The 24,208-nt window shown below is 34.1% G+C and overlaps 1 protein-coding gene across 3 annotated transcripts in view; it reads right to left on the bottom strand.

The window, feature by feature from the left end:
* The window catches only part of ARHGEF12 (Rho guanine nucleotide exchange factor 12), a 124,913-nt gene extending 100,952 nt beyond the window's left edge, over nt 1–23,961 (bottom strand). Inside the window, exons 1-9 of one of the 3 annotated variants that reach the window (XM_090266137.1) lie at nt 23,880–23,961; nt 22,213–22,269; nt 9,360–9,458; nt 8,679–8,728; nt 6,082–6,139; nt 4,375–4,553; nt 2,485–2,562; nt 2,188–2,307; nt 417–557 (exon numbers count right to left, since the gene is read on the bottom strand). In XM_090266137.1, the coding sequence (XP_090122263.1) occupies nt 417–557; nt 2,188–2,307; nt 2,485–2,562; nt 4,375–4,553; nt 6,082–6,139; nt 8,679–8,717 (615 nt within the window). In that variant the 5' untranslated portion in view covers nt 8,718–8,728; nt 9,360–9,458; nt 22,213–22,269; nt 23,880–23,961. Of the gene's footprint in view, nt 1–416; nt 558–2,187; nt 2,308–2,484; nt 2,563–4,374; nt 4,554–6,081; nt 6,140–8,678; nt 8,729–9,359; nt 9,459–22,212; nt 22,270–23,879 lie in introns of those variants that run through there. The other 2 variants (XM_090266138.1, XM_090266136.1) reach the window with 2 other exon arrangements.
* Nucleotides 23,962–24,208: the final 247 nt, after the last annotated feature.

Below are 24,208 nucleotides of genomic sequence, written 5' to 3'. Positions count from 1 at the left end.
AACTAAGTCTTTTTCTCTTTGTAATGGCAAAGTGCCCCATGATACAAGACTGAGTCACTGACCACAAATGGATTATCAACATGCTCTAAAAAATTATCAATAGATGGTCTTTCAATTCAGTAAAAAAACACTGGCATTATTAACATTTCTACCCTCAAACAAGATGCCTGCTGGGAGATTCTATCTCCTCTAAAGAAACATTTGGCAATGGGTGTCCAAGAAAAAAGTGAACTCTGGAATTAAAAGTCAATATACAACAGTTCCAGAATTTCTGCTTATCAAATTGCTACATTAAAGATGGCAATGATAAAAAGAAAAGTAATAGGAGAAGATACCTCTAACTCATGTACCTTAATATCAAATCTAGAGAGAGGCTGTAAAGAAGAACACAAGAAGGTAAAGACGTAAACACTTACGTCTGCATTGTCACTGCGGGCCCAAGCAGCATCTCCACCACAATAGTCAATTCTGCCTAGTCCATCACCAGGATCTGCTTCTACATCACTGACTGTTAGTGTGTCACATAAAGGCCTGGAGGATATAATTAAAGCTCCATCCTAAGACAGATTAAACACACACACAAACACATTAAAAAAACAAAAAACCTTAGTTATTGATTGCAAAAGAAATAGAGTTGCACTACAATCTAAAGGAGACCTCTAAAAGCTGGCCATTTTGATGTGATCAAGAATGCTTAAAGATCTGAAAGTTAAAAACATAAATAACTACTAATTCTGTGGTTATAAAATGTCAATGACTTTAGAGACAGTTAATGGGATTTAAAGTAAAGAAAAATAAATAACGTGTACACTAAACCAGCAAGTCAGAAGACCTTATAATTGTGTAACCTTGCATAAGTCATTTAACCAGTTTAAGCCCTAGTTTTCACAACCATAGCATGATTTTTAATTAGGGTAGATGATGTTAAAACATCCTTTTAGTTACACTAATCTGGCTTTCACTTTCAGGCATAACTAAGGAAGAACGGCAAATCAACAGCTTTTACTCATTTTAAATGGTACAGGCAATTTATCCATTTTGCTTTTTTTTATCCTTACCCAAGGACATGCGTATTGATTTTAGAAAGGGGAGAAGGGAGGGAGAAGAACATTGATGTGAGAGAGAAGCATTGATTGATTGCCTCTTGTAGATGCCCTGACTGAGGACTGAACCTGCAACATAGGCATGTGCCCTGACCAAGAACTGAACCAGCAACCTTTTGGTTTACAGGATGATGCTCTGGCCCACTGAGCCACACAGACCAGGGCCATTTTGCTTTAAAATGAAGTAAAAGGAGCCTTTCATATCCCAAATCTGAATATTAAGAATATAAATCTGGTTGAGATATAAATGCTGCACTATTTTTTATGAGACTATCATCTCCACACTGATACCTATGTAGCAAATTCTGTTGATATCTATTTTATAATCTGTATTTATTGATTTGAGAGAGAGAGAGAGAAATATCGATTTGTTGTCCCACTTATTTATGCATTCATTGGTTGCTTCTCATATGTGCTCTGACCAGGGACTGAATGCACAACCTTGGCTTATAGGGCTGACAGTCTAAACTATTGAGCTTCCCAGCCAGGGCCTGTTGCAATCTATTTTAAAATTACAATAAAGATAGTCATCAAGGATGTGAATGTGCTTTGAATTCATCAGACTCAGCTTAAACTCCAGTTCCATTGCTTTTGAGCTACATGATCTCAGACAATTTAATTTATTTAATCTGAGTTTCTTTAAATGTATATGTAAAATTGGCGGGGGGGTGGTGGGGTGCAAGAGCCTATCTAATCTCAGAGAGTTGTGCAGACTAAGAAAATGCTTGCCCAAGTACTTAGCACAATGACGGTCAATTAGTAAAAAATGATATCCCTACTTAAAAATATAATTGCAAGATTAACTTCAAAACAATAAATATATGTATCTAAATACATTTTAGTAATTTGTCACATCAAAGCAAAAGCATTCTTAAAATTGTGGAACAAAGAAACATTAAATCATGAACAAACAAATAACCAGAAGCCCACATTTCTTTTAGTTAATCATTAGTTCTGTAACATTCTACACAGGACCTCCTGCTAGAAAAAGTAACTTTTTAAAAAGGCAACTGCAACATTCTCTAACAGATTCCCCAAAGAATGTTTCAGCAAAAGTTAGATAGGCTTTTAATAGTGTTGCTACCTGAGCAGAGCCTGTGGCTTTGGATAACTGCTCTTGCAGCTGAGGAATGTGCTTCTTGGCCTCTTGGATCTCTTTTAGCAATCTTTGGGCAGGAGTTCGGTTGTAATCTTCCTGTAATAACTGAAAAGTTATAAAAATATTTTGATAATTAATTACTTATCTCAAGAAAATAGAGAAAATGTCTACTCTTAATCAAATAGCTGATGACACTGATTACAATACTGCTTGATTGTGATTGTAATAAATACCAACTCACATTTTGACTGGCCCGTAAACAGCCCTTTCCTAATTTAGTACCTGTAGCCGTTCCTGTTCTTTCTGTAACATTTTTCTCAGAATTTCTACTTTCTGGTAATGAACCACATTGTTTTCCTCCTAGAAAAAGATTTAAAAAAAAAAAAAGGAAAGAAAAGAAAAGAAAGAACCAATACAGGGAAAGTGAAGCTAAAATAAATAGTGAAAATGAGACATACAATGCTATGCCCCAGCTCTAATTTGCAATGCCTATTAAGATTTTCTTTATTTCTTGAACTTACAGACTTTTAGATGTGACACTAAAAATAAAAGATAACAGGGAAATTTCAGCCCTTTTCACTTTCACTAAACTAGACCAGGAAAACATTAAATATTGATATTATTTAGAAAAATAAAGTTGTCTTAAGAATTAAAATACAGTATTCCCTCACTTATTGTGGGTATTACGTTCTAGATCCCCCTCCCCCCCGCAAAGCAGGAACCTTACATTTATTCTACACTCTTAAACCTACGTAACTTTAACAACATATGTATACAGTACCGCAAAATCCCGTGATATAGCAAAAAATCCGCAATAAAAAATTAAATATAATATTTTAAAAAACCCCACGATACATTCAGGCCGCGATAAGTGAACCACGATATAGAGGGACTACTGTAATACTAATATTTCCCCCTCTTTAGATCTTTACAATCAATCCCCATGCATGTCTGAAATTCCCAGTACTTCCTACCTTAAATATTAAGATAGCTCCCTAACTCACTTCACATCATCTTCCTTATTTCAGAACCTCTTATTTTTATTAAATTAGTCTTCCTAAAATCCTGTTATAATCACATCACTCTCTTGCTCAAAAAGTTTTAACGGCTGTCACTGCTCATCCAGTTACATGTAAAGTAGCCTGGTAGTTGTGATTTTTGAAAACGAATAGTTTTACTTTTTTCAAGCTCATTTTCCACTACATAAATCCTTAGCAGGCACCAAGCAAACAACAACAGTCCAAGCTAACTCAACTTCCTCTGTCTACCTGGGTTGCCCTCCTTTCCACTGCTGCCACTTAAATGTCACCTGTTTTTCAAGGCTCAATTCAAAAAATAGCTTTCCAAAGGTTCTTCTCTATCACATCTACATGTACTCTTTCCCTCTTAGAAATCTTATAGAACTTAATATTTTTTCCCCTCATGTCACACTCTGCTTTTGTACTGTAATTACTTGTATAATCTTGATTCAATCTCAAGCACCTACTATAGGCCAAGCACTAGATACTTTTTTTCAGGCATTAGGGACTCAACAATACACAAACAAAAACCCTCATCCTTTTAAAGTATATATTAGATAATAAGGATCTTGAACACAGGATATCTTAAATATTTTTTGAGTGGAAAACAGTTCTGTGTATGGTAGTGTTTAATATTAGTTGAATTAAATCTCCTATCCCAATACTCAATAATTATTTCAAATTATAGTTGACACTTAAATAACATGGGGGTTAGTGGTGCCAACCCCCTGCATAGTCAAAAGTTTGCATGTAATTTTTGACTCCTCCAAAACTTAATTACTAATAATCTATTATTGAATGGAAGCCTTACCAATAACATAAACAGTCAATTAAAACATTTTTTTGTATGTCAGATGTATAATATACTGAGTTTTTATAATAAAGTAAGGTAGAGAAAAGAAAACGTTATTAAGAAAATCATAAGGAAGAGAAAATATATTTACAGTGCCGTATGTATTCATTGGAAAAAATTCGTGTATAGTGGATTGCAAACCCATGTTGTTTAAGGGTCAACTGTATCATGTAATTATTATATTAGAAAGTTACTTTCTAGAATCCTGTACTTAAATCTGTTTATCAGTTCAGTACTTCAAAGCTCTTAATATAAAGCAAAGGCATTATGCAACTGAGCATTTACAGTTTTCCCACTCACCTCCATGAGCACAGGACTAGTAATTCTCTCCATATTCCCAGGTGCTCCAGGTGAATTAGGGGATGTCATAATGGGAGACATCTGTCCAACGACTGATGGCTCTACTTCAGAATCAGAGAGTGGAATCTGGGGTGACCCAGGTGGGCGTCCCTGAACAGTGAGAGCTACATAGGAACCAGCTTGAGGTGAGGAGATAAAAGTATGGGGAGTAAAGGGAAAAATAACATTGTAAAAACTTTTTTGACATTTCTAAAAAGATACAGTCATGTGAGAAAGTTTTGTCATCTGCTAACCACTTATTCACATAAGAAAAATTCAATGTCTTTTTTTATGATTCTTCTAAGAATCTAAAAAAACAATGTCATTTTCAGATAGCAAATTACTATTCATAAATAACATTACTTAAAAGCAAATAAAATTTATAACCCATTTTTTTTAATTAGAGAAGAGCCAGTTCATATCAATCATCTACTAATGGCTATGTTTAATTTCTTAAATGCAAATTTTTAAAATCATATTTTAGGATGATATTAGACAAAGTTTAAGTAATTTTCTGAAATATAATGATGCAATTTTAAATTAACTTTACAAAATAAAACTTAAAAAAATATCCAACAAAAACTGGGGCAAAACTCAATAAATAAGCAGTGAGTTTTCATTTTAAAAATTTCAGGAAGACAGAAATTCACTATGTATATTATAGGGGGAAAAGAAAACTACAGAAGGCAAAATTAATCATAACCAAAAAGACATTCATTATTTATCTGGCATCAAGAAGAAATGAAACTTTCTAAATAAAGGACTTCAACAGACTTTTTTTCTTAAATGATTTTATTCATTTATTTTTAGGGAGAGAGGAAGGGAGGGAGAAAGAGAGGGAGAGAAACATCAATGTGTCGTTGCCACTAATGCGCCCCCAACTGGGGACCTGGCCAGCAACCCAGGCATGTGCCCTGACTGGGAATTGAACTAGCAACTCTTTGGTTCACAGGCCGACGCTCAATCCACTGAGCCACACCAGCCAGGGCTTATTTTTACTTTTTTTAGGTAACTGACCTTTAACAGACAAAAATCTTTCTCTTAGACCTTTCAATACAACTTTAAATGTATTTCAGACTTTTTTCGCAACTTAACCCAATCATGGAACTCACTGTCAGTTATTTCACGTTTGAGGTTCTAAAAACTTTTTTTTTATTTTACACTTAACGGTCACAAATGCTATGATTTGAGGGAATTTTAAGTATACACATTTTTAAAAGGTTTTCCAGTTTATCCAGACCATTGCATCCAATTTCTCAATCTCTTTCCTCTCAGGTGGCTTAGACATTTCTTTCAAATATATGCTTTCAATAGTACCAAGACGACAAGGATATTATAATCAACCACAAAAATGAAGTTGACATAAGATAATTATTAAGAATTTTTACCCTAGGCTTTCCTTTAATTCAAGAGTCAGCAAACACTAGCCAGGGGACTTAACTTATTAGCCCACAGACTAAGCAAATAAAGTTTTACTGAAACACAGCCATACTCATTCATTTACATATTGTCTATGGCTGTCTTCATGCTACACTGACAGAATCAAGTGGTAAACCATACAGCCCACAAAGTCTAAAATATTAGCTATATGGTTTATTACAGAAAATGTATGCTGATCCTTGCTTAAGTATTTCAGAAAACAATTAGAACAGAGTAATATTCACTTACATTTGATTAACTTTACCACTTCCAAATGGTTTGAATGAGTCACCAGAGTTCCATTCACCTGCAAGAAAATGAAAATAGTGTGTCAGACACATTCTATTGAGATAATGGGTAAACTGACTTCAGGAATTACTATACACAGTATAAACAATTATAACATATTAAACAGAGCTATGTATATATTATGTATTTGATTCAATATTCACTTTCTATGTTCAATATTCTATAAGTTATACTCAGCAACAAAATGAATTTGAACACAAAAGAAGGCCTTCATTTAAAGGGAATTACAATGTATTCACCATCACAGATGACAAAACATACCAGGCAAAAGATTTACAAATCCTTCACAGTGGAGGGCTCTTGCAAACAGAAAACATTTTTTTACTTGTAATTACATGTCAAGTAATTTGTCAAAATCATAATATATTTTTAAAACATGAAAAAAATAAATATTTCCGAAATAATAACTACTTACTTTTAGTTTCCCAATTATGACCTAACCTTTACAAAGAAAATTAGTTTTGAGAGGCTAAATGTAGGAAATGTTATACAAAGTCTCCAGAAAACTAAACAAATTAAGGTATAACAAACATGGATCTAACATTAAAACTATTTTTCTCTGACACAAATACTGATTTTTATAAGTTCTAATATATCAGTGTATAAAACAGAAATAAAATGATATCCATCATGCCCATCAGAGATGATTACTTGTTAAACATGATGTTTAATCTTTGAGCCACATTCTAGTTACACACACAACATACACATATATAAATATAAAACTGCCTTTTTTCCCTGCAAATAAATGCTTTCTATTGTATTGTAGATATCTTTCATTATAGGCACACAAATTCTTTTTAAAAGTTGCAGATAAAATGCAACTTATTTCTCTAGCTCTAAGTTTGTAAGTTTTCAATATGATGAAGCTGAAATAAATTTCCCTGTAGGTGTATCATTTCATGTTTGTACACTTGTTTCCTTAGATATGTTATTAAAAGCAAAATTGCTGATCAAAGGTATATACTTATGTAAAGTATATAACTTTTGATATATAATCACAAATCTCCATCCAAACAGATTTTACCTAACTTACAAGGTCTGTCCAGAAAAAGTCCAGTCATTGTTCACATAACACAAACAGTTTGAGTGGCACTGATGTAACCTGGCAGCCAAGGGAAGTGGACTGGAATGCGCATGTGTGAACAATGACAACTTCACGATACTAATCAGTGTGGGCGGTAGATGCCATCATGTGTACTGTGTGGCCATCTCATTCAAAACGACTGAGCAGCTAGATCAACGAATCTGCATCAAATGTTGCAATCAGCTTAAACATTCCTCCACAGAAACTATCTGGATGATTCAGAAGGCCACAGGTGCGGGCAACTGGTGACTGGCAGCTTCATCACAACAATGCACCAGCTTACGTATCACGTCTTCTGCAGTTTTTTGGCAAAACATCAAATCACCCAGGTGACTCAGCCCCGCTAAAGCCCAGATTTGGCACCCTGCAACTTCTGGCTTTTCCCAAAACTAAAATCACCTTTGAAAGAGAAAAGATTTCAGACTGTCAATGAGATTCAGGAAAATATGATGGGGCAGCTGATGGCTATTGGAAAAACTGTGTGAGGTCCCAAGGTGCCTACTTTGAAAGGGACTGAGGTATCATTGTCTTGTATCTTGTATCTTCTTCAATATATGTCTCTATTTTTCGTATTACATTGCTGGATACCTTCTGGACAGACCTCGTATACTCATGACAAGCTTATGAGTAGCTATTTCACGACACCCAAACTATACCTGATGTGTATTTCAACCTTTAAAACTTCTGAAAATCAAATATATTTTCACCTATCTTTAATTTATCAGTAAGGTTGGACATATCTTTATTAATATATTAATTTCAATTATTTTGGGGAACTGCCTGATAAAATTTGCCCATTTTTCTATTAGATTATTTCTTTTCTTAGTAATTGGAAAGTGCTCTTTACAATTAAGGATATACCCTGTAATTGTTCCAAATATTTTTTTTCCAGATTACTTTTTGTAAATATGTTCACGGTGTCTTTTCTTGTATAGTAATTTTGTTTTAAGTAATCAAATGAGTCAACTGTCTCAAGAATAATTACTGAAAATCTATTCTTTTCTCATGATCATAATTCAAGGACTGTTTCTGAACTATTATGTTCCATTGATAGGTCTATATCTAGTCACTTGCTTTAATTAAGTCACACCATGTCACCTTACACAAGCTAATATAAATAACACAATTTTTTCATTAGCTATTCTTATACCTTTGTAAAGTTCATTTGAAAGAATAACCAGTTTAACAAATAATGGCACACCATCCCAATTTTCATAGTATATTTTGATGAGAATGTCTTGCTAAAAATTTATTCAAGTGTTTCTACTATGCCTTTCAGTATAGAGTAATATTAATTTTAAAATAAATGAAGTTTTCATAGTCCACAAATCCATCATGTGTAATGTGGCGCTTTTTATAAAAATCCAAGCAAAAAAATAAATCAAAATATGGTTAACATATATTGTTTTTTAAATTTCTACCATAAATTCTATAATAGTCTTTTCCTTACCTTGATGATTCGATCACCTGTCTGTACTCCAGCACGCATGGCTGCTCCATCTGTAAGAGAAATTAATTATTTAAAATGTAACCCATTTGCATTAATTGATAATCCTCTTGAAACAAAGGGAGCATAACGAAGTGCTTAAACACAGGCTATAAAGTCAGACAGCTGTAAGTTCAAATGCTGCCTCTGTCCCTCACTAGTTGTGCGACCCTCGACTCATTTTATGATTTTTAAAATTTTTCATCTAAGCCTCAATATCACCTATAAAACAGGGATAAAAAATACCTACCTCAAATTGTAGCACACAACATAAAGCAAGTATTCAATATATGGTAATAGCAGTAAAAGATATTATTGTTGTTTTGGAAAAAGAGTGGATATTTTTGAGCCTATAATCATTTGCTTAATCCATCTCTACCGAAATATCTTTGTAACACAAACTTCTGTAAGTGATGATGCATAAAGATCATGACCCAAAAGTGACATGATTCCTATAAAGTACACAGAAAATCAACTGGGGGAAATTCACGCCTCAAACTATGACACTAAAGATAAATCTAGCAAAATAGCTCACATAACCTGTGATGTATGTTATTATTTTATTCTGGGCAATAAACTTTATTTAAGCTTTTCTATCCTTACTGTTTGCTTTTGAGTGACAAGACAGTTTCAAATATGTCTTGCCTTCTTTGACAGACTGTACGAAGACTGGATTGTCTCCACTGACCGTCAGCCCAAATCCATTGTCATCCTTCTGGATGATCACACAACGCTGAACAAGACCTGCTCAAGAACCACAAGATAAAGAGAGAAAAAAGAGAAAAACAAAAGAGGAAAAAAAATTACATATTAGTAATGAAATGTACTCTTTTTGGAGAAATACAAGGCAGCACATGAAACCCAGATATAAAATAAGAGCACTAACCCCATGTACAAAACAAACACTTGGTCACCACAAAATCATATATATTGGTTTCTCACTGGAAGGGCAGACTAGAATTGCTCTAAGATTAAAAACAGTTATGGCAAATTGGATAAGATGAAGTATTAGAGAGGAGACAGAAGAAAAGTCCATTCACATCTATGCTATTATGTGCAATAAAATTCTCCCCTACCACCCTGTGTTTTGGTGCTCTTACTGGTGTTTAACATGCCCGGCCCCTCAAAATAAAAATATTCTGAAACATTAGGCTACAAGCAGCCCATAGTAAACTCCAGAGAAATCCAAGTTCACTCTCAGGAAAATATACTCAGAAAGGAGATGCTTGCAGAGTACTTGCAGTTCTTCTCCCAAAAGAGAGAGAAAAAGGAAAAAGTTCAAAGGGAAGAAAGACCTTGGCTCATAGGAAAAATAAACAGAAAGGAGTAAAAAGCAGAAAACATCAAGAAACAATCTGTGAGCTCAACCAGTTCTTTTATCTCTTTTATATACTGACCTGATTCCTACAAAATTCATTTTCCTTCCAGTTAAACAAGCAAACAGAAATTGTCAAGGCAAGGTAAGAGAGAGGACCCAATCAAAGGAACAGGTATGTCACAGAATAGAAGAAACCTAATTAGTACCCAGCTGTTTTATTATGGATCAGATATGAGGATACTGAACTCTGTGTTAACCAAAGATTTAAAGCATACTTTCAATTGTACAGAATCTAATCTTTTTACCAAAAATCAATATATTAATACATGTAAAATAACACAAGTATAATGATGATTAGAAAATATCCTTCAAAATAAAAAATTTTATAAACAGCCACGGTCTTTTACAAAACAAAGGATATGTAAAAGACTGCATATTTTCATATAGATTTATATATACGAGATCTATCCAGAAGGTATCCAGCCATGTAAGATGGAAAATAAGAAACATTCACTAAAGAAGACACAAGATACAAGAAACATTGTGCATAGGACAATGACGCCTCAGTCCCCTTCGGAGTAGGCACCTTGGGACCTCACACAGTTTTCCCAATAGCCATCAGCTCTCCTGTCATATTTTCCTGAATGTCATTGACAATCTGAAATCTCGTCCCTTTCAAAGGTGATTTTAGTTTTAGGAAAAGCCAGAGTTGCAGGGCCCCACATCTGGGCTGTAGGGGGGCTGAGTCACCTGGGTGACTTGATGTTTTGCCAAAAAACTGCACAAGATGTGACGCATGAGTCGGTGCACTGTTGTGATGAAGCTGCCAGTCACCAGTTGCCCGTAGCAGTGGCTTCTGAATCATCTGAATAGTTTCTGTGGAGGAATGTTCAAGCTGATCACAAAATCTGATGCAGATTCATTGCTCTAGCTGCTCAGTCGTTTTGAATGAGATGGCCACACAGTACACATGCTCACTCAACGGCGCCTACTGCCCCCACTGACTAGTAAAGTCGTCATTAATCATGCATGCACATTTGTCCAACTCCCCTTGGCTGCCAGGTTACATAGAGGAACTATTCTCCTTATATTAACAATGGCTGGACATTTTCCAGACAGACTTCGTATATATTTCTTGCTGTTAATGAAATGTCAGAAGTATGTGAGCCTACTACAGATAAATGACTGAAATAACTGAATCACAGCATGGACAATATGAACCTTAAATTTACAAAAATTATCTTAAGGCAGATCATGGATCTAAACAGAAAGATAAAATTTTTCATGAGAAAACACAGAAGAAAATCTCTAACGCCCTAAGGTAGTCAGAGATTGCTTAGGATGGAAAAATGCATCAACTGTAAAAAAAAAAAAAAAAAAAAGAAAGAAAGAAAGAAAGAAAGAAAGAAAGAAAAAGAAATAAAGGTTAATTGAACTCAAAATTTAGAACATCTGTTCTTCTAAAAGACACTAAAAATGAAAAGGCAAGCCACAGACTGGGAGAAAATATTCACAAAACAAATACCTGATAAAGAATTTATATCTGTTTTTAAAAATTTAAAAACAACCCTACAATTAAAAAATGAAAGGCATTTTAAAGTGGACAAGAGATTTGAAAAAACACATCACAAAGAAAGATACACCAATGGGCAATAAGTACACGCAAAGGTGTTCAATGTCTGCAGTCATCAGAAAGATGCAAATTAAAATCACATTGAGGATACCACTATACATACAACAGTTGAAATTGCTAACAAAAAAAAAGGAGAGAGAGAGATACTTAAAACACCAAATGTTGAGGCAACCAGAACCTCCATACATCCTGATGGGAGGGTAAAATGATACACTATGAAAAACAGTTCAGAAATTTCTTAGAAAAATAAGAATACATTTACATATAACCTAACAATTTTACTCACAGGAGAAATGAAAACTCATGTCCATATAAAGACTGGCAGAAAAATGTTCACTGTAGTTTTTTGTTCATAAAAGCTTAAAACTAGAAAAATAAAACAAGAGCTACTCACACATTCAACATTCATGTATGAATCACACAAACATTTATGCTAAGCAAAAGAGGGCAGACACAGGCGATTCCTATGGGCCCTTGTGGGTGACTGGGAGTCTCCACTCCCTCTTCCCCCTCCCCTCTTTCTCCTCGCTCCTATGGGCCCTCAGGTTGGTCCGGGAGTTTCCTCTTCCCTCCAATCACCTTCCCACTCTTTCCTTAAAAAAAAAAAAAAAAAAAAAAAAAAAGAGGGCAGATACAAAAGGCAGTAAACACTGTATGATTGCATTGTAAAAGAGACAAAACTAAACTATAGTGACAGGTCAGATTAGTGGTTGCCTAGGGGCAGGATGGGGAGAATTACTGCAAAGGTACATTAAGGAACTTTTGGGGATGATGGAAATGTCTTATATCTTAATTAAGGTAATAACTGCATGAGTATATTCGTTTGTCAAAATCAATGAACTACACACCTAAAATGGATGCATCTTATTTTATGTAAACTGTACCCCAAGAAAGTTCATCTTCAACATTAAAAAAGTGTTACCCCTCAACTCAAGAGACTACTAAATATTAAATAGCATTTGCATTCTCCACTCCCACAAAAGTCAATTGTAATGAGGGCAGAAGAAAGAATACTCATCTGAATTCAACCTACTTCTTTTGCTTAATGTTGCTTTCTTGTTAGTGAAGGTTAAGAGTTTGCATGTTTCTGTATTTCACTTTAATATAATGAACATAAAGTAATTAGTTTAATACCTGAATATATTAAGGGCTCATAAATATTATTATTTTATTATGATTGAGGGTAGGTTACCCTTGGGTTTTCTTAATCAAAAATATATTACTTATCTGTCAATGCTATCAATTAAAAACTTTTGTGTTAACAAACTCATATCATTTTTGCAAATTCTTCTCTAAAAGGATCAATCCTCATTTAGTTTTTTTCTAACTTTTGTTGTTTTAATAGGCAAGCAAATATTTTCTCGCGCCCCCACTTTTTATTGTATTTTTATCCATTACCATTTACCCCCCCTATATCTTTTACTACCTCCTCCACCCAACTCTGCCCCTCCCCTACAATCACACACTGCTGTACAAGCAAATTACAGGTATAACAAAGTTTTGCTCTAACACGGTTAGAGAATTGGGGAAAACTCCCATATAACACAAAATTAGGGAAATCCCCGTACAATACTGAACATGATAACAGCTTTTAAGAGCAAAAGATAACTCATTAAAAAATTTTCATTTGAGTGCATATGTCATATCAGACTTGCCTGTAGGATTTTAAAATTAATCAGAGCCAGCAGAAAACAGGATGGCTGCAATAGTAGAACTTGCTAAGGCTTTAGGAGAGGATATGACTGTAGAAGATATCGAAGAATTGCTGGTAGAAGAAGCAATTTCGGTGGAAATGACATCTGGAATTTGCCAAGATAACTTAGGGGACAACAGCACTGATGAAAAAGAAGAAGTTAAACAGTTTACTCTAAAAAGCATAAAGAAAGGCCTAGACTTATCCAAACAGTTTCTTAAATGAAGATCCTTGCACTGAAAAGAGCACAAAGATTGAGAGAACTTCAAAAGTGCTTAGCACCGTATAACAAAATTTATAAAGATCTCTCAGCTAAACGCAAGCGATCTAAACAGATTTTTTGCAAAAAGTAGAGCATAGAAATCAAGATAATGCTGAAGAAAGTTCAGAGAATGAGGCTATCTTGTCAAAAAGAAAACACATTTCGTTAATGGGCCTTAGTAATGATGATGAAGAAAAATTAATTCATATTAATATGTAATACTTTTGATGAAAATTGTTTTAATAAAGATATTTCTCTTAATTATAAAAAATATAATAGTATGTTTTTAAAAATTTTTGGAACCTAACCCCGCTTTTTGTACTTAGTTCTTTGTTTCATATAACACGGATTCGCATAACATGGCATTTGTTAGGAACCTAACAACTGTGTTATATGGGAGTTACCTGTAGTTTTAAATGAGATAGGAAGAAAGAAAGCAAGCTGAACAGGGTAGGGCTTCTTGTGAAAGGTAACTTTAGAAGATGAGAGAAAAGTCTCAAGAAACTGAACATCTCCTTTTGTTAAGCTTTTCCTGAATATCCATACTGGCTTAAGTGAGTCCTTATAGACTCCCACTACACCCTTTATTTACTCAATAGTGCCATTTGATTTGCACTTGTTTTTATTCTTTCATAAGATTATATGCTCCAAGAGAACAGGGGCTCTATTTTGCTTACAATGTTATCTTAGGACCTGGCATATGTTCTGGCATAGAAAAACTTCTAAAAAAAATTGTTAATAAATTAATAAAAACTGGAAAAGTAGAGGAGTTTAGGAATGAATTGAATCTCAGAAAGGGAGGTATCTAAGAAAAAAAAAAATACCGCCACACATGGTCAACTTCAACAAGTATGCCTAGGGTCCTAACAGAATATTAAGGCTTGAGTAAATATAATAGAATTTCCTCAAACGCTGCAAACCTGTTTTTGCCAATTCAAAATTGTTCAGGCTGGTAACTTTTGCTTTTAATTCTACTTCAAAAGAAGATGAGGAACAATGGAGAAAGAACTATGTGCACATCCTATTCATCTTTCTCCTTTCCCCAACCCAACTGTATTGTCCATTTTTTATTATAAGTCCACCTGCTAATCTGAGAATCTGATATACTTTAATATATAAGAATTACTAGACCAATAGAAAAAGAAAACATACCTCACATATATAGCAAGTTCAAAATCTACAGAATTCAAATCTATGCCAGCTGCACAAACTTAGATAATTAACTGAAAACTAGTCTGTAATATCATTCAAAATTCAAAAATCCAGTCTCTCAAATGCTTACATCTATTATGTTCCTTCTCATTCAAAATCAAATAACATGTTTCTTTTTTTAATTGAGAATGATGTTCTACTTGGTGTAGACCAGAAGCTGTTCTAACCCATCACACAGAGTAAATTCCACCCTTAACAATAAAATCACCCATACTGACTAAATTATATTTTTCAAATGTCCTTTTTACAACCCCCCCAAAATCCACTTATTTGTTTTAGTAAAATTTGTACTGATCATCAGTCTACTAGTTAGTTATTTAACACTGTAGACGGTAGATGTTGTGAGGAATACAAAACTACCAAAATCTGCTCTCAAAAACCTTAAAATCTTGGCGGGGAAGAACAGAGAAACAAATAGGAAAACAATGACAACGTCCTACTAGGAATCAAAGTATGGTACAGATAAAAGGCCCATATGTCATAAAAGGAAAAATAAAAGTGGGCTCCTAACTCCAAGAGCCAATTTCAAATCTGACTTTTTACTTTTTCTGATTTTAAGAAACATACAGTCCATGGTTTGTTTGTTGTGCTAAATCCCTTAACTGTCTGGTTTAAAAATTAATAATTATAATTACCACACAAATGGGTTTGTCTTTCAATGTTTTTATAAGGTCACAAAGTGACGTTATTATGAGCTGCATCCACATACTGTGCATGAAGACAAGCAAAAAAGGCAGTACTGTAATAGTAATACTGTAAAAGAGTGTTGTTGGAGAAGGCAGGGGTGGGGAACAAACCCCAAGGTGGATTTGGAGATTTTAAAAGCACCTTGCCCTCCTTTCAAAGGGAGGGGCTACCAGAGGAGGGAGACTGCCTGGGGCATCCAAGTGGCAAGAGAGCTTGTACAGAGCGTGTCGTTGCCAGAAGAGGGGCAAAGGAAAATATGGCCAACAACTGGTTCTCATTTGGTTGAAAAGATGGACAATCCCACTGGTTTACACAGCACATGGGATCCTGGGAGAAGACGTGTAAACAGAATACAGGCAGAAGCTTGTTCTCGGCTAGGGGTCTCTTGCTCTTTTGGCTGCTGGGGCTCTTGCTTAGCCTCGCAAGAGGAGCAGCAGATGCCAGTCCCACCTAGGGCTTAGGCCCTGCACATTTGGAAGCCAGCTGTGATGCGTGCCTTGCCAGGCTCCAGCCTTTGGGACGCTAAGAACCAGTGCAGTACTGCACAAGGGTCCTGGACTGCTTCCACTCTCTCACCCTGAGGGCAGTGCACAAAGACTGAAAGATGGGAAGTTCCTTACGAATGGAGCTTCCCATGCATGATTTTCTGGAGTGATCTAGCAGTGCACTCCAGACAGGGCCAGAGCAAGAGCAAGCAAGAGAGCTAGAGCGGGAGTGCGCACTGCTGCGAGATGGCGACTCTGAAACCCCCAAGTGCATACCCGAGAGAGGATGGAGCCTTGTTTGCATGGCTGGCTTAAGCTCCGAAAGGACAGATAAGCAATAATGGGGAACATCTGGGCATGGCTTTGGTTTTCAATCTTTTTGGGAGCAAGGGAGGTTCTGTGTCTTGCAGAAGAAAAGGGGTTCAGAGCAGGAATGCTCCCAGCCTCCCTAACTTGGGAACCTTGTTAATAAAAACCTATTTCCTTCCACACAAATCTTTGTGTTTTTTGTATACACGGCAACAAGCGGCTGGACCCCAGGTTGCCCGGTTACTTCTTCATTCTCATCACTCTTAGTGCCATATTAAGATTTTTTTCCACAATTACATATCTTTTTAGTACATATAAAGTACTAGTAAACTACTGTATACCTCTATTATTGTACTTACCAAAATCTATTACAATTCTTTCTTTTGTACTAGACTGAGATTTCCAGAAAGCAGGAACAGTGTCCTATTAGCCCTTACCACTTATAGTGCATGGCATATAATAGGTGTTTAATGAATATTTATTAAGTAAATTTGAATTTGTTTTACATAAAATAAATTTTAAATAAATCATACCCAATCATTTTTTTAAGAAAAAGTAAAATCAGATCTGAAAACTATGCAAAGCAGAAAAATACAATACCTCTATAAGGACACTAACCTTCTGCCCTGGCTAAATTCTAACTAAAATAATCTGATTCCCATCTACCCTAAAATAACCCCTCTAGTTGCAAACACATTTTTTATTTCCTGTTTTTTAAGGATTATAATATTTCACCTGGAAACTGGTAACAGATATTAGGCATCATGTCATCAGTGAAATAAAGATGTCGTATCAAATTTATGTTAAACATCATATCTTCGATTTTATTTTCTCTTTCTAACAAAAGATTTTTTTCTTTTTATAATGATGTGGTATGTAAAACCAACATGAAAAGATCACCTCTTACTCAAGAGATAAGTATCAGGAATTGTATTTTGAAATGAAAATAAGTAGGTCTTTGTGATGTTTTGGGGTAGGGAAGGGAAGAAGTCATAAAAAGGTATCGAATATAGCTAAGAAAGTTTCACTATAATACACTCCTGGAAAAAAGCAACAACTATACTGCCAAATAGCAAATTAATGAAAATGGAGTGTTAAATATATAAGGCAACATGCTAAACCTCCCACACCACATTTATTTACTTTACATTAGTCTTTGATTTTATTACATGATCAAACTTCTCTAAGTCTCACATCTTAAGAATTAGCTTCAAGAAAGAGCGTGGAAAAAAACGGTGGGTTACCTCATTAAAACAGCTCATTTTTAAACTGCTGCTAGACATACATGTTTTATGAGTAAGACCTCAGATAATCCATTGATCAAGAAGCTTAGAGATTCTAAATGCACAATGCTGCCCATAAGAGGTGCCTTAAATTCCAAGTAAGCTGATTCCATTCTTTAAACTATTACTTCCAACAGTGTCATTTCTAAGTTACACTTTCTTCTACCTTAAAATTTTTCAGAAGAAAAATACAATTAAGATGAGTCAATATTTTATTACACTAATTCTCTTTACTATAATACTCATCCCAATCTCAACAATCACTCAATCAAAACAGAATGAGTACCTCCAGGGTGTCAAGCATGATGGGAAATGCGAATACATACCTAAGTACATAAAACTAGACACAAAGTAGAACGTCAGAGATCAGACGATAGAAGCAGCTGGGCACATCCAGGAAAGCCTGGAAGGACTAGGAGGATTCTAACAAGAAGTTATAGGAGGTAAATCTTTCAAGACAATGGGAGTGGTATGAACAAAGAAATAAAACTAAGCAATATTTTGGAAGTGAAAATTTGAAGGAGAATCTGGTACATTTAGGTGAACAGTAAATTAAGGCAGAATGATAAATTTTAAACAAAATTATGGTGTATTTTAATAAGTATTTGTACTTCCTAGCAAGTGAATGCCCAAATCCTTATGTTGGTAATATTAATCTGACAAAATATACAAGAATAGAGAATAAGAAGTGAATCAATGTGAAATAAAAGTGAAAGAAAATTATGAGTCTACAGTCTAATGAAATAATGAAAAACTGAACAAAGTACTGAGGGATGAAAATTGAAGTGATGGTAGAATCAATGGGACCTTGCAAACAGTTGACTAGAGAAGACAAGGTAAAGGGAGAAGTCCAAGATAAGTATAAAAAAATAAGACTAGGTTAACAAAAGAATGACAGTGCCACTCAAAAAAATCAGGAAAATCAAACAGAATATTGATGTTTTTGCCATAAAAATCAATGAATTTCAAACTGGCTATTCTGAATATGAAGAACAGTTAGAGTGAAAGTATTCAGCAAACAGTTAAAAATATAAAACTAGAAAAAGAGAAACATCAGGGTCAGAAACTCAGGTCATGTCTATATTTGTTAAAGGAAAAAGCAATTAAGTTCAGAAAAGACAAAACAATTACAAGGGGAAAACAACCAGGTTGATATAATATTGTAGAAACCAAAGAAATAGCATCAGTATTGTCAAATGGTTCAGATGGACAGTGAAACTGAGAATAAGTTCTGCGATTTTCAAGTCAAATATTTTGGTTTACTTTCTAGATAGTATGTGTTCAGATATCATATTTCAAGATATTAAGAAGTGAATGATTTATAAGGACATAGATGGTTCATACTGCAGAATGCTCTTCCCAAAGTTAAGAAAAAAGAGAGAGAATAACAACTTGGTGAAAGAATCGAACCAAGAGCCTTAACCAGTATGGCTCAGTTGAGTTAGCATCATCCCACAAATCAAGAGGTCACTAGTTTGATTCCTGGTCAGGGCACATGCCTGGATGGGCCCAGTCCACTGTTGGGGTGTGTGCAAGAGGCAACCAAGCAATGTTTCCCTCACACATCCATGTTTCTCTCCCTCTCTTTCTCCCTCCCTTCCCCTTTCTCTACGAATAAAATAAATAAAATAAATCAAACCAAGAACTTTTCTTTATACGATATGAGAAGCTAAGTAAGAAAAACATATGGGAGGTGGGGGACATAGAAGAGAATAAAGGGGGATAAATGGTTATGAAACAAGACTTGATTTTTGGGTGGTGAACACACCATACAATACACAGATCATGTATTAATAGAACTGTACAACTAAAACCTATATAATCTTATTAATCAATGTCACCCCAGCAAATTCAATAAAAACACATTAAAAAATAAATATGAATTTTTAAAAATATGCTTTGAAGTATCCAAACCAATATATCTCAAGTACTAATATTTCACCTCTGTTAAGGACTATATGTTTGTATCCCCCACAAAATTCATATACTGAATGTACTTCTCTCTATGCCATCCTCTCCCCGTCTTTCTCTCTCAACCTCTCTCTTTCTATGTGCTTATACCAAGGAAAGACCATGTGAGCCAAAGCAATATAAAAGAGCTCTCACTGGAACCCAATCATGCTGGCACCCTAATCTCATAAACTGTAAGAAAATATTCACATTTCTGTTATTTAAGCCAAGTCTCTGGTGTTTTGTTATAGTAGCCCCAGCAGACAAAGACAGCTTCAAAAAGGCATAGTTTGTTTTTTTTTTTTGTACAAAATATTATCAGCTGGAATATATTCATGAAACAAAGGCAGAAGTTAGGAAAGAGTAGCCTAACTCAAAATTCCCTTGTTAAATCTCTTATATCACACAAAAGCTACAAAATTTCTTCATTACAATATTACTGAGAAAAAGAGAAAATTAAGTATCGTTAAAATTGAAGACCAGAAAATACATCTGTATAAAACCAACACTCTATAAGGTACAGAGGTAAAAGTAAGAGGATATAGAATAAATATTGACCTACTACATCAGGGAGAAAATTAACAAAAGAAGTCAATACAAAACAAACACTTGGTTTCCTTTTAAAATGAGCAAATTTATCTGGTAAAACAGCTCTAAAAATGGCTAACAAATGTTAAGATAAATAATTTATAAGTGAATAACTGGCATTTGTATTAAGTATCCAGCTAATGAATTTTACTCCAAGACAATGTATAATCTCTAAAGTCAGAAGGTGGCTTAAGAGACCCTACACTGAAGCAATGTCACCAGTAGCTATGATTCTACTCTGATATTCCATTATGTCCAAGCTTCCATCGGCTCCCTAGAGGTTAGATTATTTTTCATCCACGCTAACTGCACACAATCTGAAGAAGTATATTCATACAGGTGATAAAATATTTGTAATGTAAAAGAGATTTAAGTTAAAATGCCAAATAACTGTTCTAATAAAAGCATCTCTCTTTAAGAGCTTTTTGAGAACTCATGGCTCAGTTCCTTCTACAAAAGGCACTTCAACAGTTCTCAAGAAACAAACACAGAGAATCTACACCTTATTTCCTTATTACCACTTTGAAACAATGGTATAAAGATACTATAAAGATAGTGTTCTCATTCCTAAAGGGAGAATAAACCATAGGAAACTCTTTATATAAAACAGAAAAAGAGTTTTCAGAAATTCAGAAGCTATTTATTACTAATGTGGAGCTAAATACTTTGGAAGAAAAAACATAAACTTGACATGTGTTTGGCATGGTATATATTTCCTGCTGAACTACAGTATAAGGTTTAATTACATAGAAAAAGCACTAGTCACAAAAACCCATGCAAAGAATTATGTGTATGTATCTAACAAAGAAGAATTCACTGCTTTATAGCAAAACACTGAGACCTCATAATATTAAAAAGTATCTGATATTATAGGCTGAAGTTATCACGAGATATAAATTATAAAATGCCTTAAAAGGTTTAGAGACATTTTCATACTTTATTTTCCTTTAATGTATATCAAGCTAGGAATCAGCAATATCTGGGAAAACTTCTACTTGACAGACTTTTTTTTGGCTCTATTAGAGAAGACAGTTTTCCTTTGATGCCAAATTTGGAATCTTCTAAAAATATAACTTCTTAGTCTTTTAAAGATGATTTTTAAAGTCTTGGTTCCAGGCTCTGCTTCTCCTATTCACTTTTCTCAAAAAAATAATTAGATGTCAAAACAGGAAACAGGGATGGTAAAATTTTGCAAAGAAAAACATGTATGAACTTCAAAAATATGGTTTATATTACCCTTGAGGATAGGACACAATCTGGAAATATTAGTGTTTCAATAACTTGTTACAAAAGTTGACCATTCTGGTTAAACCTGCTCTTTGTAGATTATTTTTAAAAGGTGCCATTTTGAAATTTGCCCATTCAGTCAGAATAAGCTTTGGGGAAACTTATGAAAGGCATAGACAGATTCTTCAAGTTACAGAAATAAAATACTTAAGGTATTTTGCTGTTGTGGATAAATTACACAAGAACAGCATGCAATTAAAAATAAAGAAACAAATAAATAAAATAAAAATTCCAAAAAACTGCTAACACACATTAAATTATACCAGCATTATACTTAGAGGAAAAGAATGGTAGCATTAATGAAATTCTGCATGATCCAAATCCTGCAAATGGGACATGGGAAGATGATAACAAAAATTTAATGCCCTGATTAAAAGTAAGGAAAAATAAATAAAGTGAAGAAGGAGGGAGGGAGGGAGGGAAAGAGGGAGGATGGAAGGAAGGAGGGAACGAATGAACGAAGGAAGGAAGGAACAAAGGAAAGAATTATTCAATGTTCATCCATGTTATATGGAGGAACCGAACCCAAATATATGAGAGATAATCACTTCCCTAACATAAACAAAATGAAGAAAAAAGATGAGTAATGTGGCCTATTCTTACTCTACAATGTTAGTTTCTAGCAACCTTAAGCTTCCACATCACAGCCACATTAAAACCCCAGGCTTCCCTTCCCAGCAGTAGATCATGCCATGCAGTGCAGATGCAGAAAGGCTGTAGTTATTTTTTAAAAGTGAACAGCACGGAGCAAGCTGCAAACGTGCAAGGCTGAAGTGCCTGTGTAAGCTTACCATATATCTCGGATCTACTCTCCTCTGCACTAGACCTTGTCTTCTTGGAGGAGCTATCTGCACAAGAGCGGGAGAAAAGGAGAGAGATATAGAAAATATGGAGACCAATGTAAGGGGAAAAATTCATGGGGGGAAAAAAAGAATGAATTATGATCGAGTTAAATTGTGCAAACATAAAGTATAAACATCACAATGACAGCACTTAGAACAGTCACGAACAGCACAGGTAATGACGTATTTTAAAGATATACCAAAGAAAAGACAGTGCAATAAAAATATGTTCAAACAAAACAGAACAAGAACAGTCTACAAAATATATCATATGACAATTTTAAAGATAGCAAAAGCACTAAATAATAATCTCATTATGAAGCACCGCATATCACTTTGCTAAATCTGTCTTTGGAGATGTTCATATCACAAACAATACAGAATAAGTCAATCTAACAAGACCTCAATACTTTTATGAATATAGGGCAGAAATTTGTGACCCTCGTTAGCAAGATAATAACTAATCATATAAATAAGAGTCTCTGAGCCCCATAATGTCAAAATTAGGTGTCAGAAATAAAGAATTTTTTAATGGAGATCCAGAAGTTACATATCGCATATGCCCACACCAAAACCTCATAAATTGATGATTGGGGTTTCATTTTTACCTACTACCCAAGGTGCAAGGTAAACTATTAGCTATTCACTTTCTATTCTTTCCTTTCTAGATAATATTTATAATGTTTTTCAAAATAAAAGAGCAATTTATACCAAAAGCATGAAGTATCTTAATTAGATACAAAAAGTTACTATTAAAAATTTAAATGTTTATTTCTAAATTAAAATATCTAAAAATAGATACATTATATTTATGTACCTGGGAACCTTACATTTACTTATTTTTATCATTTGTCATAGGAACTTACAACTGAATAAAATAGTACATACACAAAGAACACATATCAGTTTCAAATGACAAAAGCAAAATTATTATGATAATTTTTATAAATTAAATATTTGGTGAATTTACAAGGAGAAAGTAACAGCCTATATTTTACAAGAGGAGTTCAAACTATATATATAAATTAAGGATAAATAGATTAAAGTCTATCAACATGAAAACTCTAGGAAAGGGCAACACCTCTGAGATTGAAATACACCTCTGAGTTCAGGATACTTATTGACTGAAGAAAAAGAGATCTCTTCATTTGTCTACTCTAAAATGAGATGAAAATTAATTTTGAAGTTGCAATTTATCTACTGCAGACCTGAATTTTTAAATGACTACAGAAATTGGTAGTTGTTATAGATTTGGTTTTATGACTTACTACTGGTTCATACCTATGATTTATCTTAGTAAATACTAAGTCCTTGTCTTAACACAATACCCAATTATGATATTAAAAACTACTTCTACTATCAACAGCATATTTAAATACACTATACAAAAATGCTTCCCATAGCAGAATCCATAGTACTGAAAGTTAAAAATGTTTGTATTTCTCCTGAATGCAAAGATTTTATATTATATAATTTAAGAGGACTCAACTATATAATTGAGTCCTAAACAGAATTCCTACTTCTGGAAAAGGTGTTTCAGGTAGTTATTTAGCTTAAACTATAGTACTCTGAAGTTTATTTCTCTTGATACAATTTGGAAGAACAGAGTGTTTTACCTGTAGGATCAAAATCATGTGGTACACTGTGCTCAACTTTCTGCTTCTTATCTGTTGGTGACTCTCGGTTCAAAATACTTCCATGCCTAAATTAAATAAAAGCAATCAAGTATTTACTACAAAAAAGTCATTAGCGTAAAATCTTAATTAAAAAATTTCAAGTGTATCTTACAAAGAAAAATCAAGAAATCAGTTTACCTCACAGTCTCATAAGCCTCTCTAATTTATATTTTTCAAGAAGTTTTAAAATTCAGTCTGTGCTATGTGTAATACAGTCTATTTATAATTGGTTATAAAAAATGCTTAAAAATTATAAAAGTAGTATTCAA

The sequence above is a fragment of the Furipterus horrens genome, unplaced genomic scaffold, assembly GCF_987537825.1.
Source record: "Furipterus horrens unplaced genomic scaffold, mFurHor1.1.pri manual_scaffold_2, whole genome shotgun sequence".
Lineage (NCBI taxonomy): Eukaryota > Metazoa > Chordata > Mammalia > Chiroptera > Furipteridae > Furipterus > Furipterus horrens.
The sequence above is the reverse complement of the archived record's forward strand: the minus strand, read 5'-3'. Positions and strand labels throughout refer to the sequence as shown.